This window comes from Arvicanthis niloticus, chromosome 1 (assembly GCF_011762505.2).
Source record: "Arvicanthis niloticus isolate mArvNil1 chromosome 1, mArvNil1.pat.X, whole genome shotgun sequence".
In the NCBI taxonomy this organism is placed as follows: Eukaryota; Metazoa; Chordata; class Mammalia; order Rodentia; family Muridae; genus Arvicanthis; species Arvicanthis niloticus.
In genome coordinates, this window is record NC_047658.1 from 128,464,059 (window position 1) to 128,479,941 (window position 15,883).

The 15,883-nt window shown below is 36.7% G+C and overlaps 1 protein-coding gene across 1 annotated transcript in view; it reads right to left on the bottom strand.

Annotated features, from left to right (window-relative positions):
* Nucleotides 1-1,429: 1,429 nt before the first annotated feature.
* Nucleotides 1,430-15,883, bottom strand: part of LOC117696557 (aldehyde dehydrogenase, cytosolic 1) — a 35,323-nt gene continuing 20,869 nt past the window's right edge. The window contains exons 9-13 of the mRNA XM_034487511.2: nucleotides 14,916-15,100; nucleotides 9,917-10,081; nucleotides 7,579-7,736; nucleotides 4,334-4,408; nucleotides 1,430-2,004 (exon numbers count right to left, since the gene is read on the bottom strand). Of these exons, the coding sequence (XP_034343402.1) occupies nucleotides 1,932-2,004; nucleotides 4,334-4,408; nucleotides 7,579-7,736; nucleotides 9,917-10,081; nucleotides 14,916-15,100 (656 nt within the window). The 3' untranslated portion in view covers nucleotides 1,430-1,931. The remainder of the gene's footprint in view (nucleotides 2,005-4,333; nucleotides 4,409-7,578; nucleotides 7,737-9,916; nucleotides 10,082-14,915; nucleotides 15,101-15,883) is intronic.

Consider the following 15,883-nt stretch of genomic DNA (forward strand, 5'->3'; position numbering starts at 1 on the left):
GACTTACATATTATATACCCTCTCCCCAAGACCCAGGGAATAGCATTGAAGAGGGGTGGAAATATTATAATGACCAGAGGTCAAAGAAGACTTCTGTAGGAAGCCGAGGTTAGTGGTGATACATCCGCCATTCCAAGATGGCACCGGCATCCCGTGTCTCCACTAGTAAACAACTAACTGCGCAGGTGCAAAGGCAAAAAGCGCGCCAAAAGTCACTGCCCATCCCGGGGCGTATTATGAGTAATGAGTGAACAGCCAATCAGAAGTGAATACGTCACTCTAGGGTGTATTTAAGCAGAGCCTCTTCCTGTCTTTCCACCTTTTCCGCTTCTGCTGTTACAAGTAAAGCCTCGTCTGTGGTAACCACCCGAATACTGCCTCATGTGTCCTTGTTCGCGGGCGGAGGGGACACAGGAGGGGCTTGGAACATCTGGTGCCGAAACCCGGGTTTCGGCACCAGTTGTTCCGCGGGCCTCCCGTGTCTCTCTTCCACGGGCGAAAGGGGACACGGCAGGCGCGTGGAACAGACTTCTACAAAATAGTGCCTTTTAAACATGACAGGTTTTTTGTACTCATGCACTCATGGTAGTTGTGGTTAACTACACAAGACCTGTACAAGTAAAGGCCAGTCTACATTACAGCATGGATGGAGGAAAAACACATAAGCCATCTTCCTAAGTGGAGCTATTAGCTCTTGACAGCTGCTGACAGAAGGAAAGCTAGTTTTCTTCAGGGGTGTGGCTCCTGATAGATTGATAATGCCCCAGTGAATGACTCCACACTCATGTGCAAGTGGGCAGCATTAGTGGATTCAGTGCATCAAAATAAATTAAAAGTACATGAAATTGGGTATGGATGCACACAGATGAAGATCTGAGAGGAGACAGAGGGGAGAGTGGGATTGTATATGATTATAATATATTGCACACATATATAAAATTCTCAGAGTATATATTTTATAAATTCAAACTGGATGGCCCCTGAATGACCCTGGCTCCGGCAGAGCTTTATGGATACAGATGTGGATGCTTGCAGGCAAACATTAGACTAAGCATAGGAACCCCAATGAAGGAGTTGGGGGAAGGACTAAAGGAGCTGAAGGGGTTTTCAACCCCATGGGAGGAACAATATCAACCAACCAGATCCCCCAGAGCTCCCAGGGACTAAACCACCAACTAAAGAATACACATGGAGAGACCCATGACTCCAGTTGTATATGTAGCAGAGGATGGCCTTGTCTAGCATCAATGGGAGGAGAAGCCCTGGGTCCTATGAAGGCTTGATAACCCACTGTAGGGGAAATGATAGTGCGGTGGGACACAACTGGGTGGGTGGGTGGGGAAACACCATGCTGGAGGCAGAGGAGGAGGATAACATTTGGAATGTAAATAAACAAAATAATCAATTAAAAAATTCAAGCCGAACAAAATCATGTGAGATTGCCTTTATTAAGCTTTGAGTTCTAATTACAGCTAGGCATTCCATTTAACAAGCAGGCATGATATTCTAGAAAATATTTCACAACACTCAGAAGAATAACCCCAAGGAACAGAGCAGCTGACTTTTCAGTTATGTGTGGTGAGTAGTTCAAAGAGTCACTGAGGGACAGAGCTTAAATCACAACTGGTCCTCTTCACCAAATGAGTACTCTAGACAAGTGGATACAGTGAAAAGCACTTGGTCATGACAGAGTTACAGAGAGCTTGCTAGATGTATTCTTTTGTCCTGGGATATGAATTGGGGCCACATATTAGAAGATGAATGATTCTGTTGGATTAAGTCACATGTTTTCTATGAGTAACAGTAACTGATGAATTCTTTTTGTTTAAGAAATCAACAGAAGAAGAAATAGTAGTAAAACACTACTCTGCTGGTGACTATAGGAAATATGTCGTTACTGCTGAGAATTTCTCTTCACTCTGCTGGCTTCCTTAGGAATTCTTCTGAGATATCTTCATTGCGACTGTCTTGAGCTCAGTGTATTCATAAAGACCATGTTCACCCCTAGAGAGAGAAGAAAAATGATTGTGTAGTGCAGTGTAAGTCTGTAAATCAATATAATCCCTGGTCATTTAGTGCAAATTTTTCTTGTTTATCTGACTAAGGACGGTGTAAAATATTTACTGAATACACAGTTGTCCATATTGTTCCTAGCTGACCATAAGATTTATGACCAAGAAAAATATTCTTATTCTTTTGTTTTGAATAAGTATGTGCTTGGCTTATTTCCAGAAAAGATACCTATTGTTTATACTATTCTACTTGATCATATGTCTAACTGCTGCATAATTCAACCTGATCGTATTTTATCAGACCAATAATTAAGGAAAGTGAAGTTTATCTTGCACTATAAGTTCGCTGAAGAGCAGCAGAATAAGGCACCAGCCGCACTGGAGCCTGCCTTCACCATCTGTCTGGCACAACAGTGATAGTGATGAGCAGGTAAAGTGTGACCAAGATTCATTTTCACTCAGGGTAGTCTGTTCTTCTAAAGCTGTAATTTTAACAGTGTCTTCTGATTCTGGGACACAGAGACACCTAATCTTTGCTGGTGGGAATTTTTTTTCTTGTATTCCCCTTTAAGAAGGAATAAAACTAAACATTGGTCTGATTCAGGATTTTCAGATTTTAGGTCTCTATTACTTAACATTCTACAATACACTTCTAAAATTTTCAAGCTAACCCCAACAGAACAGAAACTGAGTCAAGTCTGTCTGTAGGTACCACAGTAAATTAATAGGGCATAACCTGAAACCAATTTTGAAAATTATGATTTTTTTCCACTTAGTGAGTGATTTAGTTTAGAAGAATGGCACTCAGTTCTGTTCTGCATTGCTTGGATATGAAGGTTAAATTACATGTATATAGGACTATTCTCAAGATCATAAAACCTAAGACTATTCTCAAGATCATAAATCCTTTGCACAGGATTGCAAGGGAGCTTCATTGTGGTACTTCCCTCCCAGCTGTTCTCCTGATTCAGTCATATATATATATATATATATATATATATATATATATATATATATATATATCAAAGATGTCTTATTCTCCTGAGCAATTGGTAATCCCTATATTGATTGGTTTTTGTTTGTAATTTAAACTTCTTAAAGTATCTTTTGCAAAATCTCAACAGCATGTTTTTCAATATAATTAAGGAGCTTAACTAACTTGTCTAAAGTTTATTAAAATGTAGTGTTTTAATAAGTAGTTTATGTCAAAGAGGCAGACAAATTAGCCCATAATGTTGACCAACTTGCTTTCCATTATACTTAGGGTTATTAAGGCACTGGGCACTCTCAGTAGACTTATAAGTGTATTGTCACATTGAGGCTGACCTGCGTCATCTTCCTCAGAAATACTGTACATGTATTATTTTAATTCAGACCACAGGAGCATCTGTCTGCTTACCTTTCTCTTTAGCTGAGAAAACTCTATACATTACTAGCTCTGGCTTATAAACCTTTTGTACACAAATCGCCTGGACTTTTGATTGTAATTCAGTATATATAGATGAGGTCAAGATTGCATTTCTAGTAAGCCGGCGCACAGCAGCTGAGCTTCTCACGACGGTTCACATGATGTGTGTGAGGCTAAGCTATGTCTGCCTCTACTCAGTGCCAAGAAATAAGCCTTAACAAAGGTTCGGAAAAATGTGTGCTAAACTGATTTGACCAATACAGTCAAGAAAATAAAAACTCATCCAAGTTCACTCTAGGTGGCCCTTTGGGAACCCTGCTTCCAAACTTGTTAATTCTGCTTGTCTGCCTTTCAGAATGAATTGCATTCTAACTCTTGGAAGGAGTCATTAGCAGTAATCACCTCAGTAGTTTTCTATAGGCATTTTGCAGCAAATACCCTATTTAACAGATGCATCATAACTGTTAGGTAGATGTCACCAGAAGCATATCAGTTTGAGGTCAGGCAACCCTCATTTATTTAGGAGATATATTTGAACGCCTAGAGTGTTTCAATATTTAATTACATACATCTCAGGATCATGTTTGCCCTTTTACCTACTTTCTGAAAATGTTTCCCAAATAGCTTCTACTCACATATACCATAGGCCATTCTAAAATCAGGCAACAATTTAGTTGTCAAGTTGGGGTGTACTTAGCACAGCCCTTTATGGTTGTAGAAACTTAATAAATTATATTCCATCTGCTATTGCTTTTCTGAAACTTTTTTTTAAAGTACTTCCAAAATTTATAATACTATTTGGTACTAAATATGGATGAAGTTTACCTAAGGAAGTAAAAATGGAGCAGTTTCCTGGGAGTGGTACTCCTTTTCACAAACTTAGGTATTTATTGTAATATGAAGCTTAACTTACAATTCTCGCCCATTTCCAGACATCTTGAATCCACCGAACGGGCACTGGGCAGGGAGAGTCAAATAGCAGTTCACCCTGAAACAGAGAAGAAAAGCCTACTATAAAAACCAATTAACTCGTGCTATAATGTCTAAATGGGAAATTTGAATATTCAGAGGTTGCCTTAAGAATTTCTTTGTTTTAACCTAATATGATCACTGAGATAAAAAGCAGTACTATAATTTATAATGCAGAAAGTATCCACATATTACCTAGAAATACATAGTACAACTATAGGTATTAACAGTTATTTTTTTAAGTTAGTTTTAATCATCACAGAGAGAAGAATCAATGTACCATAAATGGAAGTGTTTGAGACTGGGATTGAATGGTGTTCTTTAATGCCCTCTATGCAGGAAGCTTTGTGATAATCTTGAAGTTTATACACTTAGCAGTCTCAAATCAACTCTCTTTAGCCATTAAAATATTTGTCAATATTTATTCCATTTGTTTCAGTTATTGATCAATAGATGGTTTATACAGAAGTGATAGCAGGAATTGAGCTTAATTATTCAATCTGGTAACATATTTAGAAATATTTTTGAAGATGTTTCTACAGAAAAAAATAGTATAGAATGGGAATAGAATTAAAGAGAAGCTTAGAGATAGACCGAGGTAACACGGGGGAGTGCTGAGGGGTGCAATTGTGCAGGCCAAAAACAATTATTTTAATGTTAATGTGAACAGGATGATGTTTTATAGTTTATAGTGCTCACGTTGACCTCTGCTAGATGATGTATAAAAATACATTGTACACAGCAAGTTTTTAGTAAATGTAGAATATGAATATGTGTGAGTTAGTAACACTGAACTTACTAGTACTTTTATCGTAGGGGGAAATCTGTTGATCATTAATTATGCTGACTTAATGAGAATTTGATTTATTTCCTTTAAGAAACTTGAGGAGAAATGCCACTATTGAAAAAAAAAAAAAAAAACAAGATTTTGAGCTATAGTGTCTAATGCTAATTGTATATTAGCATTATACAGTAGTTTTGAAAAGTTTCATTCAATAAAAGACCTATGCCAGAGTAAATCACAGAGATGATTTAGATGATTGAGATGTTTGAGTCACAACCTTATCCCTCATTTGGTTTATATACATTTTTCAGTGTGTGTGTGTGTGTGTGTGTGTGTGTGTGTGTGTGTGTGTGTTCATGCACATTCTCATATGCACACATGCACACATTCAAGAAACTAAACAGAGGCTAGAGTTAAAGTGTTTATTTTGTTTTAGTTTTTCATTTTCTCTCCATCTTACCTTACAAGACTATAGCTCCCACTGAGCCTGGAGCTCACCAATTTAGCTAAATTGCCTGACCAGTAAATTCCAGGCATGCTTCTGCCTCCAGCTACGCCCACAGTGACTGACTCAGAAGCGAAGGCCAGCATGTCTGGCTTTCCATGGATGCTAAAATAAAACTCATTTCTCATGCTTGCACACCAAGCACTTTCCTTGCATTATCTTCTGCTCAGCCCCACATTGCATGTATTGAGGCTCTCAGGTGAGGAGTATTCCTTCTCTGAAATGCAGGGGACCACAACTGTTTCAGTTTAGGGGGGAGAGAATTTAGACTATGAACTACTCACATAGATTTTACTGGTTGAAAATTCAAATTTGAAAAACATCAAATTTGAAATGATCCAACATATAAACGTGACATGACCATATTTCACAGTATTTTGGATTTGACATTTTAGTGTCACTCTGGTTAAACTTGTACATGGTGAAAGTTAAGAAGAAGGTTTGTCTACAGAGTGCTGAAGACCAGCCTCCCGCCAGTACTATCATCGTATGATCTTGGTAAGTTACTTAATCTCAAAAGTCTCCAGGTTTTGTTTTTTGTTTTGTTTTTAGCACAGATAAAGTTTGGGATACCAAAGAGTAAGTTGTCAGGTAAGATAAAATGATGAATTAAGAAACACTTTGCAACTTTGAGCCAATAGTTGCTGACTGTTGACTCTCATTTTGCTAGGGGGAAACCAAGTCTATCAAGAGGACCAAGAACTGCCTGGCTGTGTCCCTGAGGATGCTTTTTTGTGCCTAATTTTCCTTAACTGGACTCCGTGAAAGAATGAGAATAGCTTGTGCTGTAGCTGGGACTGAGGAATGGAGGCTTGATGAGACAGGGGCTGCTGAGGAAACAGTTCAGAAGTAGAGCACAGCCTCTGAAAGGCACAACCTAAGAATGTATATTAAAGATAAATTATAAAAATCAAGTAACAAGGACTCAGTGGTTACGAGCTCTGGTTGTTCTTCCAGAAGTCCGGAGTTCAATTCCCAGCAACCAAATGGTGGCTCGCAACCATTTGGAATGTGATCTGATGCCCTCCTCTGCTGTGCATGAAGACAGCTTACTCATATACAGTAAATAAATAAATAAATCTTAAATTTAAAAAAAAAATCAAAGAACAAAATAAGTCAAGAGCTAGAGAAAAGGGTGGAGAGGTGACGTAGAGTTAACAGTATTTGTTGCTCTTATGAAAGGCTTGAGTCAGTTCCCAGTACCCACATTCTTGTGGCTTACATTTTATGACCCCATTTCCAGCTAATCTGATGGCCTTTTCTGGCTTCTGCATGCCCTAAGAACTCACATGACACACAGTTACATGTGCAATCCAAATACCCATATACATAAATTCATTTTTATGAAGAATAGCACCAGCTTCTCAGGGGCATGACACAAGAGGGTAAGAAATCCAACACAGGTATGGGCCACAGAGTGAGTTCAAGGCCTGATTGAGCAACAAAGTAAGTTCCTATCTCTTATTAAGAAGCATAAAGGAGACCAGGACAGAGTATGCTCTCAGCTAATGTAGCACATTAAGCTTGATTTTAAGTATGGCAAGTTGATAATAGCAACAATAATAACTTCTATAAGGTACCAGTATAAATTGTCTAATGTAAAGTTGACTATGCCAGAATTTTTCTTTCATCTCACATATTCATAGCAGAGTGCCAATTGCCCTGAAATTTATCTAACTATACATACATATACATATATTATAAATCAAACAGCCATAAAATGGTCAATGTTCTACAGAAGTAATTTGAAAAGCTGGATGATCATAACGTTTTTATTTACAGAAACTACCTTCATAACAGATCAGATAAGTTCTGTGAAAGTTCAAGTCTAGAGAAAGTCAAGTCAGTCTGCCAACATGGCTGATACATGAAGGACACATCTTATTTCAGCTGCACTTACCACACTATCCCAGCCTGTAGAGCAGAAGACACAGTGATGGCCCTATCCAGGTCTTTCGTGAAGACTCCTGCTGCTAGACCATAGGTAGTATTGTTTGCTCTCCTGATCACATCATCTATAGATTTAAACTTCATGATTTGTTGCACTGGTCCAAATATCTACCAAAGGATGACAGAAAAATAGGTTAACAGTATTGACACAACATACGCTTTAAGCACACTATATATGCTTGCCTAGAAACCATTCTTCATTGGCTTAAGGTGCTGTCTTTCATCTAAGAACTAAATGTAAGAATTAAAATAGGTGGCCAAGGCCAGTGAACATAAAAAGGGGTTGTGATTGTGTGTGACATTCTATGTAGAGTAGACACCAATTGTTACTGCAGTATTTATACTTACATCATGCCATAGGGCTGCCCAAGATGGAAGAACTGAATAGCAACTCACTAACTGCATCATTTTCTTATAAGCATCTTAAAACTTAACTCCAGTTCCTTCATTGTTTAAGTTACTCCACAAGACCACAAGAGCAAGAAAGCAGTGCTTTGCTCTGCTAGTAACAAATAGACAATGATTGAGAGCACTGTTTGCGTGTTAAACAGCAATGTATCATTGACTTACATATCATTAATTTTTATACTTAGATACTTTTATAATTATAAAACTTAGCTAAAATAGCACATTTCACAAGTCTACTTATCATATCAGATTCTACTAGTCACTCAACCATATACAGCATTAGCAACAAACAAAACAACTAACTAAAGAATTATTGCTGGAAGCCTAGTTCCAAAACCATCCTTTCTAACCAGAACCTATAGTCTCTGGCAGGGGCTAGAGTCACAGAACAGGAAACAAGAGTCATGGCTTGTGTGATCCAATGAGAGTCAGCTCTTCACTTCTACTGGAATCTAGTCAGCAAAACCCACACCCAACTCAGTTTATATCTCACCCTCCAGGTAGGACGAAACACTTGGATTTTCTCTAGATATTAAATTTCCACATTTTAGTAAGTTGGTAATCAAAATTAAATAAAAGAGAGGCTTCTTTGAATGCTAATACAATTTCCTTGGAAATGTGAACATGGATTGGTAAAAACTCGTTCCGAGTCTATTTGAGTGGCAGGAAGGCAGAGAATGATCATTCCCTGAAGGCTGAGGTGAGAACTTGAGGTTCTAAACTCTGTCATGATCCCATAATTGGGAAGCATATCAGCGTGAACATTGAAAATGGGTATCAGATGAAACAGGACTGTGGTGGGTTTACACAGAGTTGCAGCAATTTAGCAGAATGGTATAAACACTCGGCTCTTACTTTGAAGCATCAAATGACATATTCTACTGGGTACATTATAGGAGCACAATAAATGTTTCCTCGAGTGAAGACTACTTTCTGCTTTATTGTCTTTCCTACCCTGGTTAATCAAGTTCTACAAGAACAATAGCTCTAATTAAAAAAAGAATTGCCCATTAAGTACAGAAATTTAAATGCAGTTGGGTGATGAATTCATGCAGACAACCTAAGTGTATGGATGATCCATATTCATATGATTTTTAATTCTTTTATTTTTGTTCTTTATATTTATTTCCTTTTCTTGCAAAGCTAAATATTCCCTTTATGTCTTTATTTGTTGATATTCTGGAGGTAATGAAAATAACCTCTCAGATTCTCTGTCACATAAGGGACATGAGTATAAATTCATTGAATGGGAAACTATGATTCCATGTATTTGAGCCATAGTATCTTCTTACTGGGGTGTAGTACATGATACTTCCATTGTTCAAGTACACATGTCATTGCATCTATCAAAAGCCCTTGTGAAGTATATTAGTTGCCATTTTAATTACCAACTAGTTCTTCTTACTTATATGTTGAATATCTGGGTGCCATCTTTATTGATGTTCCTTAGATTGTGGTCTTAGGAGTCACCCTTATTTCTTTTACAAAGGCAGTCCACTCTGTCTCAGTGAGGTTAGGTTGACTTTTTTGTGTTCTTACAACTGAGATCAGACAGTACTTGTCCTTCTGTGCTTGGCATATGTAACTTAATATGTGTATAATCATTTCTGTTTTTTACAAATGACAGCATCGTTTCCCATTCCTTTAAGGCTGTGAAAGAAGGACTTAGAAAAGCTGTTGTGACTTATTGTGTGTTTGGTAACTCTTTGTGGGCCTATTAGATTCCTCACTGCTCAGTCTTGTTCACAAAATATTTAAGACTTTAGCATCAATTATTTCAAGAAAATGATATTCAAGAAGCTGAGTTTTTAGAGGGACGTACAGCTTACACACAGAGAGAACATGGCAGGCCCAGAAACAGAAACATGGGGAAACATTACCTCCTCTTTGGCAATGCGCATCTCATCAGTCACATTGGAAAAGACTGTGGGTTGGACAAAGAAGCCTTTGTTCCCCCAGCGTCCTCCACCACACTCCAGTTTGGCTCCTTCTTTCTTCCCACTCTCAATGAGATCAAGTATTTTATTATGTTGTTCCTTGTCAATCTAGTTGAAAGACATCACAGGCAAAGGAGTGATGATAAATATAACATATTCCTATAATATATCATTCAAATCAGGTGACATACATTCATCTCATTTCCCAGTATATTTTCTTTCTCGTGAATTTTCAGGAAAGAACATTTGACTGTATTTAACTTTAGTACAGTTAGGAAAGAATATAAATTAGTGATATGAGAATACATGAAACTTTCATACAACTGCTTTTTGTTCACATTGGAAGAAAAAAGTTCTCAATTATTGAACACATTGGTTTGGGATCAAATAAATGAAGTGGGACAAAGAACTTTTGACTCAGGTCCACTGGGTATATCACTTGAGAAGCAGATGCTTTTGATGGTCAGAGACCCCTCTTCTCTTCAGGGACACTTAGCTAAGCACGCCTAAGTCATGCATGACCTGGCATTCATAGTTACCATAGTTTGGGATCCGCCTCAATTCAGCTTAGTAGGCTGCATCCCAACAGCTAACATGTTCTGCTTATCCTCTTTATACTTCAACAGATGAGCTATGTCTAAGCATATGACAGTTATCATGAATGTTCAATATTTTAATTAATATTTTATATAAGGAGGAGTGAAAAGAAGGTCAGAGTTTTGTTGGGCAATATCAGAATAACCCACCTCACTCCACAGGCATTGGAATGTGGAGTCTTCCCCTTACCTCATCTCTTATGGGATGAAGTAAATGATTATCTCTTATATCTTACATTATTGTTGAAAACAGACTATCTGAAGTATGACAGGGTGGGGAGGGTACACCCTAAAAACACAGAGATCAAAGCACTAAGAAGAGGGTCAGGTTTTTGCCTATTCAACCTGTCTCATGTCCTGACTTGTAAATGACACTCTTCATATTCTTGGGCTCTGTCAATCTCAGTCTTTCAAGAATCAAAAGAGATTCCATGCATTCTCTCAAGTTGCCTTTAACTCAATTCTATCATGCAAGTAGAATAAATGTCTCTATTTATTAAATAAATAAATAAAATAAATTATAACAATCAGTTATAAGTTTAGAAACTGTGACGCAATATATGGCACCATGTTGTTGTAAATTTTCCTGTACTTGTCACTTCAAGGGGTAATATCCAAAGAAAATCTCTTCATTTATAGCTTACTATGGAATTCTAGTGGTTGTTTTAAAACAAGGGTTATTGGTATTGCTTCATATCAATTAATATAATAGGACTAAGTGTTATTGTTTTTTAGATATGCTCAATAAGGACATGTTCGGTATGATTTGTAAGATTTTAGATTGACTAGTGATAATCTTGGCTTTCTTTCTCAATCAATATGTGGCCTCATTCAATAATTCTTGTGTGTATAAGTGGCCTTTATTGTTTTGTGGGTAGTCTAGGAAAAATTCATAGGTCATGATATTACTGTGATGGTATAAAATATGTACTTTAATTATTTGAATGTACTTTAATTAATGAATGTAAAATTTTCTGATTCTTTAGATTTGATATGCTAAAAATCAGATAAATAAATAAATAAATAACCACACACATATCTATAGAAAACACATTTAGCAACTGTAGTTCAACAAAAGCATTGAGAATAGATATTAAAATATTTTAATTCAGTTGATATATCTACAATACAACCCCTATACTATGTCTTGGGAAGCATTGTGAATTAGGAGCCAAGAAATTTATAAAAGTCATATTATTATTTAACTAATAAGGAATCAGGATGTTTCTCTGAGAGAATGTCTGCTACATATGACTTGGAAGCTGCACTCATAAAATCTCAAAAAATGAGCACAGCTAAACAAGACCCATACAATGACAAAAATCAGCTGACAAGCTGACATGCATGAAGAAAATCTCACAAGAACCTACAGCACAGGAAGAAATGCAGGAAGTGATAGCAAATGTCAGAGGAAATCAGTTTTGCCAGAGAAGAACTCTTGATAAGTTATGGTAACCCAATCAGTAAATCCTCAACACATACAAGCTACACCAAATGCACTCAGTAGGCTATATATATATATATATATATATATATATATATATATATATATATATATATATAACATTTAGATATGTGCAGCAATAATTAAAGAAGATAACATTCAGGCAGACTGAAGGAGGGGACAAGCGAAGAGATGGAGGGGTAAAATTGCCTCACATAAAATTCTCAAATTTTTTTAAATTAAAAAATCTTTATTATATCTAAGAAGTGGAGTTGTTACCATGCATAAATGGATTTGGTTGTTATTTATTTAATAGAGATTCATGAATATGCAGCAAAATATCCATAGTGCTAGATGTGTCAGTGTGTGACATTGCTTGTCTCATTTCAGTGTGCAATGAATCCTCAAGGTTAATATTACTATTTCCTCTTTATTGGCAAAGAAGCAGTAGAAAAAAGGATCAAAGTTATTTTTCAAATGAAACTACTCATTCCATATTCACATACATGTATATGGGTGTAGATGTGTGTGGATGAAGTCAAATAGAAAATAGTCTATAAATAAAGAAAACTATCCATTTATAAACACTAATATGTAATATAAAATAAAAACACACCTATTAACCTATTATAGCTTCTGTAAAACTCAAATACATTAACTTAATAATTTTTCAATAAAAAGAACCCAGAAAATTGTAAAATATATATTTTTTTATACACAAATATATGGCCTAAGCTTTCTCCATACCAATTTGTTTGTGACTTGGTATGAATTCTAAAACTCTGTCTAGAAAGACTTGGTAACTCAGCCAGTAGTAAATGATACGCTAAACAAGAGGTTGGTCAGTGTGTGTTTCTTCCCATAAGCTCCTTTTTATTACAGAAGAGAGAGAGAGAGAGAGAGAGAGAGAGAGAGAGAGAGAGAGAGAGAGAGAGAGAGAAGAGAGAGAGAGAGAGAGAGAGAGAGAGAGAGAGAGAGAGAGAGAGAGAGAGAGAGAAACCTGGGACTTCCAAAACCTTGTGTTGGTCAAAGTCTACCATCCATCTACTCTCCATATCATCTGCCTCCTTATTTATCTAATAATAAAAATGCTTCATGTTTACATAGACAGGCCAATAGATAATTAGAACAAGAAACAGTAACAACAAAACCCCCAGAATTACACATTTTCCTGGACTATGAGACAAACTTAAGTATAAATTTGAAAAACAATACCAAATCTGATAAAAATCAGCAACTCCTATATAATCTCTGAACTCAATGGTTAAAAAAAATACAATGACATTGAAACAAAACAATAATTGCTTGACATTTATTTTATTGCTTTGGGTTTTCATTGCTTGTCAATGTTTTTGTCCTAAGATTTTTCTATTTGGGTATTTGTGCTAAGTAGACAATTCCAAAACATTCTTCCAAATTAATTGCATCCAGAGACACCAGCAACCAAGCCCCCTTTGGGTTTTATGGTTTTGTCAGGCTCCTTTCTCAAGGTATAGTTGATAGCAAGGTCCTCCAAGTTTTTGCTAATTGAATTTAGGTTGTGCTTATTTTGAAATTCAATGAAGTGTGTCTCAGTAGTGAGACACACTGTAGCATATTTAATGTGAAAGATTGAGGACACCAAAGTCAACATCCAGTTCCCAGAGCACAGCTCTCAGAAGGGATTCTACTGGCATTTAGGGAAATAACTGTTGTTGCAAGGTTTCCTGTTCACTGTGCTGTGTTCAGCAGTGTCCCTTCCTCTGTTCACTGAACGTGAGTAGACCCCCTCACCTTGTTATAACAACTCAGTCTCCAGGTAAGGTCAGTATCCCTGTGTTTGTGTGTGTGTGGAAAACTGCCTCTAGTTGAGGATCACTGATTCGGAGCAGGATCTACAGGCAACAGTGAACTCAGAACCAAAGGTCCAAGAGCTTGAACAAGAGACCAAGAAGAAAAGCTGTTTAAGAGGGAAAGGTGACCTTTGAGTGAGACAAGGACATGCACATTGACAGTGGACCTAGCTATAAAGAAGAAACCCAGAGCCCTGAGAATTCCTGGCTTTTGACAACTAAAGAGGGAAGCTTGTCAGCAGCCCAGAAAACAGGACCTCCAAGAACCTTTTATAATATCATTACATCATAGAAACTGAGGATCCTGAAGAAGATTCAGGAATGTTCTACAACTTTGACCTGTAGAATGGTAGCTGAGATGAAAGATTGATTATGAGAGTGAATTGGCAGCCATATGTACAAATTTCCAGACTATGAATTGTCTGTAGGAATTAGGAGTTTTGCCAATTGAAGAATGCAGGAATTGATAATATTTTAAAATTTTCCGTCTTTTTGCTGTGTATATGTGAGTGTGGTGTGCAGGTATGCATATTGGCATGCATGTGAGCACAAGTGGGAGCAAATGCTGGTACATCTGTGTGCACCTGCATGTATAAAGGTACATGTACATGTGTGTGAATGCCAAAGGTTGACACTAGGTGTCTTTCTCAATGACTTTCAGTTTTATCTACAGAGGCAGGCTCCCGAATTCATAGCTCCAGTCTAACTAGCTAGCTCACCCTCTTGAACACTGGGATTTCAGATGCTCTGCTACACACATCCAGATTTTATGTGAGTGTTAGTTCAGAACTCAGATCCTCAGGATTGTATGACAAATGTTTTATGTATTGACCCATTTCCAAGCCCTTCCTTTGATTCAAAATTCCCACATGGCTCCTGGAATGTTTCTTTTAAAAAATGGCCAACACAAACCAGAATCATGTCTTTGCTGTTGGAAGTTAGATTCTTTAAATTACCGGATGACAAAATCAGCTAACAACGAGCAAAAATAGTTAAGCTCACTCAATCAAAATTAGGCTTAAAAAGATTGGTTTTCCTTCTGAAATGCTGCCTTTCCAATATTTACTCACCTGAGGACCTTGATTTATTCCTGAGTTCAGAGGGTTTCCTAGAATGTATTTCTTAGCCCGCTCAACACTCCTCCTCACAAACTCATCGTAAATTGACTCCTCAACGAAAAGTCTGGATGCTGCGACACAAATCTGACCCTGGTGGAAGAACACTCCTTGGTGTGCAAACTCAACAGCACTATCCACTGCAAAGGAAACATTCACAGGAGAGAAGGAATATTTTCTAAAGAATACACACACAACTACTTTTCTCAGATGCAATATGGTATAGAGAAAAATGATAAATTATTTGATTAGACATACTCAATATATATCACCACTTAGAAGTCAGGTAATAATTAACCTCTATAGAAATACCTCTTAGAAATAATAACAACAAAGGAAATCTGAAGAGACAGTGTCTGAAGAACATAGATTTGATAAGATCAAATGTCATTGCAAATAATCCCATATTAATTTCATTTTAAATTCTTCAGGCAATAGTATTTATTTTAGATGTCAGGTTTTAACTAGTTGACACTAGAAATCTGGATTACCTATTGTGTTTAATAATTTCATAATATTATTGAATATTTTAGTCAATGGAAAGTGTTATTTTTCGGAAAATGACACTTGAACAAATAAAACTCATTACATCAGAATAAATCGTCCCATCCTTACTCTAGAAAAAAAATTCCAAAATCTACATCAAGCCTAAATCATAAGAGCATACAAATTCCTCACTCAATTTAGATGCTACAGTATGCCTACATTTTTGTAATAGAATATTGTTGATTCTAAACAAAAAGAAGTGGAATTTTTAATGTATGTGTCAATGTTATAAATAAGGAATAAGTGGATCATCATTGTAGATATTTGATGTGACTCTGTGGGTTAAGTGTAGATGTTAAAAGTGTAGTGAGAAGAGATTACAGAGTGAAAGACTAGGAATCTCACTAACCAAGAAGTACATTCTAATATCTCCAGTA